Consider the following 14145-nt stretch of genomic DNA (forward strand, 5'->3'; position numbering starts at 1 on the left):
GGGGAGAGTATTTTTCCTCTGACCTATAGCAGCAGTGACCTTTCAGGCCATTTGGCCCTTACCACATGCTAGCTATAGTTGTCTTTGATTTGTCCATGCCTTGTATTAAAAGATCCCACATCTTCATTCATTGTGATGAGTATTCTAAGATATTTGTGATGTCATCCTATCTAGCTTAATCCAGTGGAAGAGTCCAGAGAGAGGTACCATTTTTTCCCTCATGGTTTATCTGGTTGGTAAGTAACCCAGAGTCTCTCATCAAAAAATCACAGTAGAGGGTCTAGACTTTCTTCATGATCTGGGACCCTCATGGCTCTGGGAAATTCCCTCTCAAAGGTTGGTTTGGAGACAACTGAAAGGAAGTCATGACTACTCTCTCTCCAGAAAACAGCAGCTCTGCCATGAGGTCAGCCTCTTTCATCCTGGTAAGTGATTTCTAATGGTTTGGCTTTGCTTCACCAGTCGCAGCCTCACCCCTGCCTTCAGAGAAGCCTCTTACCTCCTGGAAATATATTTTACTTGAAGAGAGTTCCTTCAGTCGCCATGGTGGTCATGAAGTCTTACTAGCTTCAAAAGTCACCAATTCATATTCCTGCAGAGCCTCATATCTAAGCACTGTACAGTGAGGGACCCTCTACAACTTCTACCTTCTACCTTCTCACTCATCTGATATTCTTCATCTTTTTGGATTTTCTGCTACCTGGGTCTCAGCCATTCCAGCTCAGATAAAAGTCAGATCTGTGGCTAGGTGAAGGATGGGAAGGGACAGGTATATTGGTCATAGCTTAGGGCAGAAGAAAGAGCCTCAGGGGAGGAAGATCATTCATTTCCTATTAATGAGATCATCCTCCTCTATCCCATCCAGAGCCAACCCTGAATGGAGGTGGAATAGACAGTTACTAGCTTGATGCCATGTGAGATCTTCTCCCTCAGTGATCTGCCATATTGACCAAAGTGAGACCCCAGTTGGCTTTATTCCTTTGGGTTATGACATGATCTCTTGTGAGGGGGAAGGAAGACCATAAGAAGTCATCAATGCGGGGGCAGCTGGGTAGCTCAGTGGATTGAGAGCTAGGCCTAGAGATGGGAGGTCCTAGGTTCAAATCCTGCCTCAGACACTTCCCAGCTGTGTGACCCTGGGCAAGTCACTTGACCCCCATTGCCCACCCTTACCACTCTTCCACCTATGAGCCAATACAAAGAAGTTAAGGGTTTAAAAAAATAAAAAAAAGAAGTCATCAATGTGAATTAGCTTTATTTTCTCCAAGGAGAAACTTTGATGAAAACAACAATAACAAATATTTTCATAGCATTGTAACAGTTTCAAAGGACTCTATATACCCTTTTCCTCACTTGATCTTCACAATAACCCTGTAAAGTAAGTTTTACAATTATTTTCATTAGGTTGCTAGGTGGGCATAGTGGGTAAAGTGCTGGACTTGGAGTTAGGAAAACCTAAGTTCAAATACAGTCTCTTACACTTCCTAGCTGTGTGCCTCTGGGAAAATCATTTAACCTCTGTCTATCATCCTCATATGTAAAATGAGGATGATAAGAGCACCTATCTTGTTGGGCTATTGTGAGGATCAAATGAGATAATAGTTATAAAGCACTATGCACACCATAAAGTGCTATATAAATACTTTTATTGTCATCTCCACCTTGAAGATAAACTAAGTCTAAGAGTAGGTAAATAGCTTTAAATCCAATTTTTTATTTCAAATCCAGAATGCCATCCTCTCACATAGCTGGGCAGCTAGGTGGCACTGCAGTGCATAGAGTGACAGACCTGGAGACAGGAAGACTCATCTTCACAAGTTCAAATCCTGCTTCAAGACACTTACTAGTTGTGTGACCCTGTTTGCCTCACTTTTCTCATTTATATAATGAGCTGGAGAAGGACATGGCAAATCATCTTTGCCAAGAAAACCCCAAATGGGGCTATGAAGAATCAGACATAACTGAAAAACAACTGAACAACAAAAATATTATATAGAATGAGAAGAGGAGAAATACAGATTTAGAACACAGGCTACTACAGTGGAGGATAGGTTTGGGTGGGATCAGAAAGAACACTACATATCTAAGGGTGAGGCTCAGAGAAGGCCACATCAGTGAAAGCTTTGAAAGGAAAAATTTGCCCATGAGAGAGATCTAGTTTCATCTATAAGAGCTGGTGTTATTTGTCTTCATCACCATCATCATCATCATTATCACCACTATTTTTATTAAGAGTGTCCACTTTAATTTTTAGCTGGATCCATTTTTCCCTCTTGAAAACAAGTTAGAAAACCAGCTAGGCTCTGTCTATGAAGCTAACCCAGTAAATAGAGTAGGAATATATAAGAATCCCTTTTCTTTCTTACCAGACCCACCAAGAAGACTAAAAAGCTTAAAAAGCTCCATGTTATCTTTTCATCCTAGTCTTTTTCCCTTATAGACTCAACTCTTTTCCCCTCTTCAGAAACTTTCTGGTAATGAAGTAGATGGCAGTGTTATCTCTTATGTTGTACTCTGTCTAATCCTAAAGGTATGCCAGACTTCACTTATTAGAATGTCTTTCTCTAGCTCACTCTACTCCTCTTAACCTAGAGTCAAAAGCTCTCCCTACCATAGTATGGTTCTATTGCTTTGGGACTTTAGGCCAACTCATCATCTAAAGCCCACCCAGAACACTTTTTACGTCTAACAACAATTAACCTTTTGTAGTGAGCATGTACTCCTCAAGCTTCTAATTATAGAAGAGACTTCAATTTGCTTCTCCTTGATTCCCATTTCCCATTTTCTTCCTGCAGCAGAAACAGAGGTTATAGAGTCATGTAGTACATCTCAATACAAGTAGTAAGAAAACGTAAGAATATTTTCCCACCAATCAGATCCCCTTTCAAAGGTAAAAAGAAGCCATTCCCTTTTCTAATAGGAACCTATTTGCTACCTGGGGTGTTCACTAGCAATATTCATTCAAACATCATTTTACAATTTGCCAGTGCTACAGTTTAGATTTACAAAAAAATCTCAGCTCTTACAGAAACTATTTTCTAAAATGACCAGTGTCTGTTCTAGGACACATCATTTTAAGACAATATTTGAACAGAAAATAGAACAAGATTTTAAAACAGAGCACTAAATTGGTTTGGCCACTCCAGGGGAAGAGGAAACCACCAATTGACAAGTCAGAATGGGATAGCTACTTTGATGAGAATGGTCACTTGGCCAAATCCCGAGATTTTATTTGCATCAATATCCTGGAGAGGGTAAGTTTTCTACTTATTTTGAGAAAGGGATGGAATTGGCTACCGCTAGGGCCCTCTTCATACCCTTGGGGAGGAAGGAGAAAAATGGTTACCACCGGGATTTCTTCTGTTCCTTTAGAGAATTGTGGAATCAGGAGGGCTGAGGAAGAGAGGGAAGTGGAGGGTGAAGAGGGCATGGCATGGGATGGAAAGCTCAGAGGAGAGGCCCAGGGTTCTGTTGTTGCTCTGCCTTTATGGGACTCTAGGGGTTGGTTTCATTCCCACTCTGCTCACAGGGCCTGCATCCCTTTGTACGAACAGAGGCATGGAAGTTCCTCACAGGCTACTATTCATGGAGGAGTTCCAGCGATGAACGATTGATGGTGGACAGCACCAGGAAGTATGTTTGATCACTATAGATCTGTGTTATGGGAATAAGAGGGTTAGACTAGGACAAAAGATCTGAAATTAGGAGATTTACACTTACTAATTGTATAGTTTTGAATAATGACTTCTCCAAGCCTGTTTCCTCATATATAAAATAGAAATCATAATGTATTATCTATATGAAATCCTCTCCAGGTTCTGTGAAACCCCAGACCATGTCAGGGTTGTTAGAAGGAAAGAGCTTTGTAAAATTTTAAGTATCATATAAATGGAATTACTACTATCATCAACTTTTCTGGTCTCAGAGGAAGAGACATCTCTCTTCCTCTCTTAAGCTAAGCTTACTCGAATTCTCATCTTTTGCTACCTTGTAAGGATCAAACAATATATTACAAACTGACAGACCTTACTATGTACATGTAGGCTAGTCTTAGGATCACAAATCCCATGATTTAATATTGAGATTGAAATCCTATCATTTTAACCTGGAATGGTCCTTAGAAATCATCTAGTTTGATGCCTTCGTTTTATAAAGGAAGAAAATGGAGGCTTGTAAAATGGAGGAAAGTCAACAAGCATGCATTAAGTGATGACTATGTGCCAGGCAAAATATTAAATGATGAATTTATGAAGAAAAAAAGAACAAAAATCGTCTCTGCTCCCAAGGATCTTACCTTCTAACAGATCAATATGAAATTTACTACCTGTATACACCATGTACTAAGTAGATAGATAGAAAGTTATATCAGAGAGGAAGGTAATGGAAACCAGAAGGAGAGGCGGGTGGATTGAGAAAGGTTCTGACAAAAAGTAGGATTTGACCTACCTAGAGCTCAGATTTGAACTCAAACTTTCTCACACTAAATCCAGCCATTATTATATATCCTGTTATTATACATATAAAATTTTATTATGTTATAACAATTATGTTATATGTCATGTGATTTATATAATTTACATAATTTATATATATTACATTGTTATTCTATATCCTGTTACAAAATGTCAGACACCCAGGACATTTTAGTCACAATCCTCCAGTGTACCTTAAAATGTGATTGGAAAAATATTTAATGGAATAAATAAAAATACAACAGAACATAGATAATGTTAATATGTGATTTTCTAAGTCAATATAGCTCTCATAGGGATTTTTATGTAGGTTTTAATGTCCCCTCTTTCTATGTGAGTTTGACACCATTGCTCTAAATTATTCACAACCTTTTTCTTCAAATTCTTTGTTTTCATTTTATTTTATTTTTGTTTCATTTTCTCTCCAGTGTGTCCACCTATATGTTCAGCTCAAGTCTAAGGGAAAAGGAATAGAAATGTTCATTGTTTTGGGAAATCCTCCTTCTCCCAGGTGGGGAGCCACAATTCCCCTATATGAGACAATTAAACAGTGTAAATTCCCATTCTAAACTGGATGGTTTTTATTCAAAGGGCTCTAAAGATGAGAGAATGGAGTTCAGCATGGGCTAGAGTGGTCAGGGTGGACTTCACAGAGGATATAGCGTTTAAATTGCAACCTAGAGGGTAGGGAGAATTTGGAATAGGAGGGGAGGAAGCAGAAGGGGAATCTTCCAAATGTCAGAGAAAAGGTCCAGGGCTGAGAATTAGTGCAGAATATGCAAAACAGCAGACTCAGGCAATCAGAGCTTTACTTTAAGGTTACCAATATAGGGGGGTGCCTGTGCTTTGCCAGTCAGCCTCATCCTTCATCAGCTCTTTACAACATGTCATAGCTGATCCCTTTCTCTTTCTTGGCCCCAGACTTATCCTTTGTGTCCTTGCAGGAAAAACTATGAGGCTTTATGTGAAATGTATGAGAAAATCCAACCACTCCTGGAAAACTTACATCGGAATTTCATGGAGACACAGAACAACATCTGTGAGCAGAGCTGGACAGAACCCCAGGGATCTGGGGTCTATAGAGGGCATTCTGGGCAGGGCCCTTGATATCCCCTCCCTCCAAAATTTCCAAGGAAAGAAATTCCCTGGGTTTTGCAGAACTGACTACAGATGCTTTCAAACCTTTTTGTAGTCACTTTTTGGCCATGTTTTTGCTGAGCCTCCTGGGTCAGGTGCTGTGGGAAAAATATGGTGCCTGCCCTGGGGCACATTGTAATATGGTTAAAGGGAGATTTACACATGAGAGACCCTAGAGAACAACACAAGGCAATAAATTAAAGGTAAGACCTATGAGTGCTATAGACTGGAAGGTCAGAGGAGGGACCCATCTTTGTCAACTGGAATAGACACAGAAAATTTCCTGGAGGAAATAGGATTAGAGCTGGGCCTAGAAACATGAGTTTTGTGCTGGTGAAGGGAGAATGGAAAACTCCTTAGGAAGAAGTCAGAGGAAATAGTGGTAGAATAGAGGACAGGGGGAATGTTATGAATAAAGAGGGATGATTATGATATATGCAGGCAGAATGAGACTAGCTTGATTGGAGTGGAGGGACCCCATTGAAGATTATGGAATTCTGAAGTCCAACTCCTGCCTACCAATCAATATTGCTCCATCATGGGGCGTGGCATTTAGGAGAGGTGATAAACTCTTGTCTCCTTCCCCAATATTGACATATTCTAAGTAAAAGGGGAAGGTAGGTAAAAAGGTCTTATCAAGAATGCAGCAGTTGTTCTAACCACTGAACTATCTAGCTGCCCCAGGTCAGAGAGAATCACAATATGATTTTAAATAATAGCAGTCCCTTTGATGTTCTCCGTGCCCAAGTCCTCACACCAGTATACAAAATGTTCAGTGCAAAAAATTCCCTTCCGAGGAATGCACCATACAAGAAGAATGTTCTTATAAGACCCACAATAAAAACACTGAATGGGGGTCATGCTCTGCCCCATCTTCTCTCTCTGGACTCCAATATAATGAGGCTCTGCATAAGTCAGTCTCGAACACCTTCAACAAAGGCTTGCTTCTTCTGGCTTTTTTGTGTGTGAGCTTCAGGAAACGCTAGTGTGAGAGAGTTTGCCATTCTTGGGGCTATGGTCCAAAGTTCTATCTCTAAAGATGCCACCAGCTCTGCTGTCTCAACCTTCCTTGCTAGGCAAATCATTGTCCATCTCGTAGCTTTGTCAGCACTGATCAGAGTGTAGATGAGTTTTTCACAGAACGTAATGGTTATTTTGTGATTATCTCTCCCAACCTGCTGAAGCCTATGACATCCAGAGACTCTATGATAGGGATCCCCTGGGCAATGTCATCATAGATAAGAAACGTCTGGAGAAGATTCTGCTCCTGAGTTATGTGTGCAATCCAGAGGCTGGTGAGCTGCCCGAGGATGCCCCTGCCTCAAACCAACCCAAGTCTGTCTATTCCTCACATTATCCTCCCCATCTCTCTGCATCCTGCCTCATTCCTCCTCAGTCTCCTCCCTCAAGTTCCCAGCCCCATGACTCCCCTAAGCCCTTCCCCTTCCCCATGATCTCCCCTCTACCCCAGCTCCCAACCTAAATGGGGATCTGGCCCTCCATTGTCCCTGCCCCCAGCTCCACTTATCTTTGTTAGAATACCAGCAGGGTTTCCATGAGATGGTGATGCTCTTCCAGCTGATGGTGGAGAATGACCATGAGACCTTCTGGCTTTTCCAGTTCTTTCTGCAGAAGACGGTGAGTAGCCCAGGCAAACCCTACCCACCCCAAACAAAAAGGCAGTATTTGTCTCTGTTCACTTGCCTGTATAACCTCCCTCTTCCCCACATTCTCAGGGATCCCAAGGACCCTTCACTTGGCACTAAACTGACAAAGAGCAGGGACTTGCCTTACTTATCACTTAGCATCAGGCTTACCATATAATGAATCTTCTACCTATAGTGAATGAATGAATGAATGAATATACCTGGATTCAATAAGTTCTCTTTCCTAGCATTAGGTTGAGGCTGGGTCAGGGATGGATGTGTATTTTAGAACTATTCTGTTATTCATATAGTTGTGTCAAAGAGAGTTGTTATTTAGTCATTCTGCCATGCCCAACTCTTTGTGACCCCATGGACCATACTGTCCATGGGGTTTTCTTGGCAAAGAACCTGGTGTGGTTTGCCACTTTCTTTTCCAGTGAATTAAGACAGACAGAGGTTAAGTGACTTGCCCAAGATGAAACAACTAGTGAGTATCTGAGGCTGGATTTGAATGCAGCTCTTTCTGACTCCAGGTCCAACATTCTTCTTATCTACTGATCTGTCCCATGCCAGAGAGGACCACAGCATAATTTTAAGTAATAACACTACAACCACCACTCACCACCCCCACACTACTACTACTACTACTACTACTACTACTACTACTACTACTACTACTACTACTACTACTACATAACAATTAAAGAAGGTAGAACTGTGATTTCATTGGAAGACTGAAATTTGAAGACTTTTGAGCCTAATCTGTGAAAGGGGGGCAATAGACAACCTTTTCACAACTTTCCTGGAAAGCTCTCCATGAGGAGAACATTTAGTAAAAGGCAATGAGCTATAGAAATGTGAGTTATTAGCAGGCCATTATTGAATTATCTTTGCTAGATTAGGCTTTCCTTCCTGTTGCACTTTCATGCTCATTTGCAGAGATACTGCCTATTTTGAAGCAAACTTTCTTTGCATCATTGATGTGGAAACTCCCCCTTCCAGTAATATAAACCAATAACTTGCTTTGTAATTTGTATAGTCTTGGAGAGTTGCTTGGGGCACTGAGAGATTAGAAGTCTTCCTTAGACACACAAGGCCAATATGTGAAAGAGGCAGTTCTTGAACCCAGATCTTCCCTGGTTCTTGGGCAGGCCCCTTTATCTACTATACCACTTTGCTTCTCATCCAGAATATCAGAAATGCAAAATTGAAAGAAATCTCATAAGTCTTCCATGCCAACTCTTAGCTAAAGAATGACTCCAACTCCAACAGGTGACCCTCCACTATCCCCCCTGAAAACTTGAGTGACAGGGAATTCCAAAGAAGCCCACTCCACATTTTTGATATCCCCAACTGTTTTCCTTATATTGGACTGATATCTGCCATCTACCTCTTGAAGAATATAAGTCCTACTACTACTTTCTGAGGTCAAATAAGACAAATTCCCTTCTACTCCCTATGACAACTGTTCAATCATATCAAGACCATCAGTAAGGAAGAAGCTAGGTGGATCAATGGATTGAGAGTCAGGCCCAGAGGTAGGTTGTCCTGAGTTAAAAAATCTGGCCTCATATACTTCCAGGGGAGGGGGGGGTGTCACTTCACCCCCAATGCCTAGCCCTTACTATTCTTCTGCCTTGGAACCAAAACACAATATTAATTCTAAGATGGAGGGCAAGGCTTTTTGTTTTTTTGGTTTTTTTACCAAATTACTAAGCCATCTCTGTCTTTACTTTTCCAAGTTAAATTCCCCAAGTTCATTTTGTCTTATGGAATGGTTTGAGTCCTTCAATATCCTATCTCTTCTTCAGAACACAATCCAATTTGTCATTATCTTTTCCAAAATGCCACTTCCAGAATTGGATCCATTATTCTGGGTATAGTTTCAATAAGACAGACAATAGCAGGATGACTTCCCCCTTATTCTGGACAACACTCTATCATTTATGTCATCTAAAATCACTTTAGAGATCTTGTGAGGTAGTGGGGTAAAACAGATAAAAAAGTAGCTTTGGAGCCAAGGAGACCTGGCTTCAAATCTTACCTCTGATAGAAGCTCACTTGCTGGGCCAATCACTTTACTATTCATTATGACAAATCTCAAGGCTATAAGTTATTGAACCATTGAACATACTACCCCTGCGTTGGTAGGGGTAGTAGCTTTGGAACAGCTAGGTGGTATAGAGCAGTGATGGGCAAACCATGGCCTGCGGGCCAGATGGGGCCCCCTGAAATGTTCTATCTGGCTGTGGGACATTATTCCTAATCTGACAAATACAATGAGTAGGATACAATACAATCAAACTTCAAAAAAGTTGCCTTAGAAACAGACTGGCAGATGAGCATTTCCTTTCCTTTGGTCCCCTTTTTAAAAAGTTTGCCTATCACTGGATTAGTGGATTGAGTACTTAGCTTGGGATCAGGAAAACCTGAGTTCAAATGTAGCCTCAGATACTTACTTAGCTGTATGATCTTGGGCAGGTCACTTATTCTCTGTTTGCCTTAGTTTCCTCATTTGTAAAATGGGAATCATAATAGCACCTACATCTCAGTTATTTTGAGGAACATAATTATAAAGTGCTTTGCACATAGTAAGCACTTGTTGAACTGGAAAAAACACAGAACTATTAGTCAGAAAAACTACGTTTTTAATTAAGGAGAGAGGTTCAGCATAATTTCTCAAGGTCTCCATGAAGAGCTGCACACTACAAACCCACACAGAACCCCAAGACTCTGGCTGCTCTGACCACTGACCCCTGAACCACATGAGATTGACAGCGCCAAAGAATAAAAGAATTTGGGAAACATACTTTTTAGGGGAACTGAGGAACTGAGTATAGTTGATTGGCTTTACAGAGGCTACAAAGAAGATGAGGAGCCCTAGACAGGATTATCAGAGAGAAGCTGATGCTTTACAAAGGACACAAAATGGAAAGATCCAGCCAAGGGCTGGACTACCTTGGTAAAGGACCTACCTTGGTAAAGGACTTTGACACAAAGGGAGAAACTACGGGGACAAAAAGGGTACTTAATATCTGATTGAATTAGCTAGTTCCACCTAAACTACTTTAAGGTCTATTGTTAATCTGAGACTCTTGAGGTTGGGCTTTCCCTCCCAGAGAAATTCTCATATGACAAGGTCAAGCATGAAGTCTGAGACCTCAAGCTACTACAAACTTGGGGTTCTCAAGATCTCAAGATTGGGGCCTCTAGATTTCAAGTTGACACACTATAAAAATGTTAGCTATTATTATTGTCATTATTATAATTATTATATCAATAAAGTCACAGATATAGATTAAAGGGGGGGTGGTTTCCAATGTTGGATTATATCAATCTTTTAGTCTCCTAGACCCTCAAGGGTTTTCTTTGTTTGTTTGTTTTTATGAAGTTCATTCCCATGTACAAATGGGGTTAAATGTTTGGACTCAAATGTATGACTTGGCATCACTAATTAATTATATTAATTTCAAGCCCTCAGTTCTCTAAGATCTTGATGGATCCTGTTCCTATTATCCACTGTACTAGGTATCCCTCCCAGTGTCATCTGAAATTTTGATAACCTTACTATCTGTGCCTCTATCCAAATCATTAATAAAAATTCTGAGGAAATTGAGACAACAGATGGAGCTCTAGACCCCCTACTAGAGACTTCCTGACAGGTTGACATCCAACTATTAGTGGTTTTGGTTGGGGTTAGTCATCCAATTTATATCTCTTCGTCTTTTTATGAGAGATATTGTCCAACTATCTTATGTTCTAGTGTTTCACCAGCTTACTAACTCAACTAACCTTGACAAAAAGGAAATGAGGTTAGTCTGACATGTGTTCTTCACGAACCTATGTTGGTTCTTAGTTGTTCACATCAACCCTCCCTCCATGCTTACAGACTACCCCATGAATAATCCTCCTTGAACTGATATTAACTCATTGTCCTATGTAGTTCAGAGAATCTACCTTCTTCTTTTTGAAATTTAGGTCAGCTTTTGCCTATTGCCATTTCTGAGCTCCTTCTATAATTCTAAGAAATCAATAACAGAAGCTCAACAATTATGTTCAAAAGTTAGTCCCATTCTTTGGGTCTCAGTGATTTGAAGACACTGAGAACAGGGAGAGCTTCCTTTGCCCTCTTTTCATTTCTTTTGGGTTTCAATTCCCTCTTAACCATTTTTGTTCCATCTTCTCTGAACTCAAAGTCCTTCTCCTTGGAAGAGAATGTAGAGGCTAAATAGCAATTGAGTGGTTCAATTTTATTCAGCCACACAACAAAGTGAACTTTCTCTTCCATCATAGCTAAAAGTGTTTTATTTTTCTTTCTTTCAAAAAGAAAATATCCTGAGTATTTATCAACTGTCTCAGCTTGGTCTGAGCTTTTACATTCTTGACACTCTTGTACAGGAATGTGTCATTCTTTTATATTCATCCTCAGTTACCTGCCCTCTATTCCATCTCTTATAGATATTTGAGGTTTTTTTTTTTTTTAAAAAAAAAAAAAAGCTTATTGTGTCCCTCACGAATGCTTCAGTCTCTTTAGACAACATTGTTTTTCATAACCTCAATGGACACAGTTGTGACTGCATCGTCAGAATTTCATAGCCATTCACATCACCTGACACTATGGGGGTGTTGGCTCTGCCTTTGACCATAAGGTTGTAGAATTATATAATGCAGAAGAATCCTTGTTCAAGGTATTCATACCACAATGGCAACATTCCCAAATACTGTAGCATTTGTAAGAAGTTCACATGGAAGCTGACTTCAGTTGAGGCCCTGGGATAATCTGTAAGACATCTTCCACCTGACTTTCTTAAAAGGCCCATTACTCGAGTTTGAGACCACCAAAAAAGCTTCAATACTATAGCACCATTCAGATCATTTTGGTATAAGTTAGGTAGAATAAAGTTGTAACTGTTGTTCCTATTGTTACTACAAAGGGACAGCACCAAAGTCTCTTAGGAAAGTCTCCCTCACTGTTTGAGAAGAGGAAGAATCACTACCTAATCTGTTCAGTGTAATAGCAATAATAAAAGCAAAAAATTTAGGTAGAACTTTAAAGTTTACAAAATACATTTTCTCACCTGATTCTTACAACCACGTGATGTAGTTAGTTTATTCCCATCTTACAGATAAGGAAACTAGTGTCTTGCAGATAAAATAATAATAGGAATAGTAGACATTAAATAAAAATTTTATATCAGTCTACAGATAAGGAAACCAAGACCTAAAGAGATGAAGTGACTTCTCTAAGGTTAACAGAGCAGGAATTTGAAACCAAGTCCTCTGATTCTAGGAGCAGCTAGGTGGCTCAGTGGATAAACCACTCGGTCAGGAAGACCTGAATTCAAATCTGACCCCAGACACTTATTCACTGTGTGACCGTAGGCAAGGCAAGGCACTTAATCCTGTTGCCTCAGTTCCCTCATCTATAAAATGAATTGGAAAAGGAAAAGTCAAACCATTCCAGTATCTCTATCAAGAAAATCTCAACCTGAGATCATGAAGAGTCAGACATGGCTGAAACAACTAAACAGCAACCTCTGATTCTAGATCTAATAATGTTCTTTCCACTCTGACCCCTTTTCTTCCTGACTCCCAACTCCAGCACTCTCTACTCATTCTCCAGTCACATAATTAAAGTATCCTAACTATGGGAAGATGCCTTCTAATTTTCCAGAACCATAGAATGTCAAAATTGGAAGACCCTCAGTGGCCATCTGCCCCACCTTATATCTGACCAATAGTGTTTGCTATAAAATTCCCAGAAAGTAATGAGCCGTCTTTTGCTTGAAGACCTGTAGCAAAGTCCGCTATTTCCTAGCCAGCTTATTCAGCTTTAGGATAAGTTTAATTTGTTAGAAAGCTTCACACACACACACACACACACACACACACACACACACACACACACACACACACACACACACACACACCTCACTCAATTTGCCCTTAATTTGTTTCCATATTGGCAGGATGAAGTTTCCCCAGAAGAAGGGTTACTGCTACAATTCACTCACTGCTCTCAGGGTACTAGAGGGTAACCCTTTTGACTGTTTTTTTCCTGCTAACATCATAGCTCATCAGCATCTACCTATGCTAGATCATTTGAAAATCAGTCAATTAGCCTCAGCCAAAAAGATCTAATGAGCAAATTAAATATATAACATTTTCATAACATTATACATGTAAACTTTAATTATACTTTCTCAACAATGCACAATACTCATAACAATGCATAACAATGTACAAAGAATGGATGTACACTTGAAGTTTCAGGATAGTAAGTCACACAGAGAATATATATGACTGGGATAACTCATCACTGAACCTCAGACTTCAGACTTCTCTCTCTTAAGAATTTCCCATAAATATTTCTTGGTGAGCATACCTTCTATGTTGAACAAATACTTTCACTGATAAGTTCAGTTGATCCACATTGTGGTGGATGAACACTTCACTGGGCTTGGTGTCTCAGTTGGATGAGTTAGTCCACTTGTGCTGCTACTCTTGCAGGTCTGTTCCTAAGCTGCTTTTCTCATCAAGTGAGCTTGCTCCCTGACAGCCACTGTGGTATCTGTCACTTCTAGTTTCAGGCTTAGCTGATGCTTTCAATTGAATTAATGTTGTGTTCTCTTAGGAAAAGGCAGTAAACCTTATCCTAAATCTCACCAAAAAAAAACCCTCTCCAATTCAGTGCTTTTGTAGGAGTTTTCTGCTCTACCTCTCAGCAAAAACAGGTGGTAATGCAAATAAATCCCTCCTTTTCTCCTCCTCCTCCTCTTTCTCTTTCTCCTTCTTCTCCTTCTTCTCCTTCTTCTCCTTCTCCTTCTTCTCCTTCTTCTCCTTCTTCTCCTTCTTCTCCTTCTTCTCCTTCTTCTTCTTCTTCTTCTTCT

At 40.1% G+C, this 14145-nt stretch overlaps 1 protein-coding gene across 1 annotated transcript in view; it reads left to right on the forward strand.

Annotated features, from left to right (window-relative positions):
• The first annotated feature begins 365 nt into the window (after positions 1-365).
• Positions 366-14145, forward strand: part of TBC1D21 (TBC1 domain family member 21) — a 21275-nt gene continuing 7495 nt past the window's right edge. The window contains exons 1-6 of the mRNA XM_044660255.1: positions 366-425; positions 3147-3254; positions 3530-3633; positions 5417-5511; positions 6794-6904; positions 7147-7247. Coding sequence (XP_044516190.1) covers positions 366-425; positions 3147-3254; positions 3530-3633; positions 5417-5511; positions 6794-6904; positions 7147-7247 — 579 coding nt within the window. The remainder of the gene's footprint in view (positions 426-3146; positions 3255-3529; positions 3634-5416; positions 5512-6793; positions 6905-7146; positions 7248-14145) is intronic.

This window comes from Gracilinanus agilis, chromosome 2 (genome assembly GCF_016433145.1).
Source record: "Gracilinanus agilis isolate LMUSP501 chromosome 2, AgileGrace, whole genome shotgun sequence".
In the NCBI taxonomy this organism is placed as follows: domain Eukaryota; kingdom Metazoa; phylum Chordata; class Mammalia; order Didelphimorphia; family Didelphidae; genus Gracilinanus; species Gracilinanus agilis.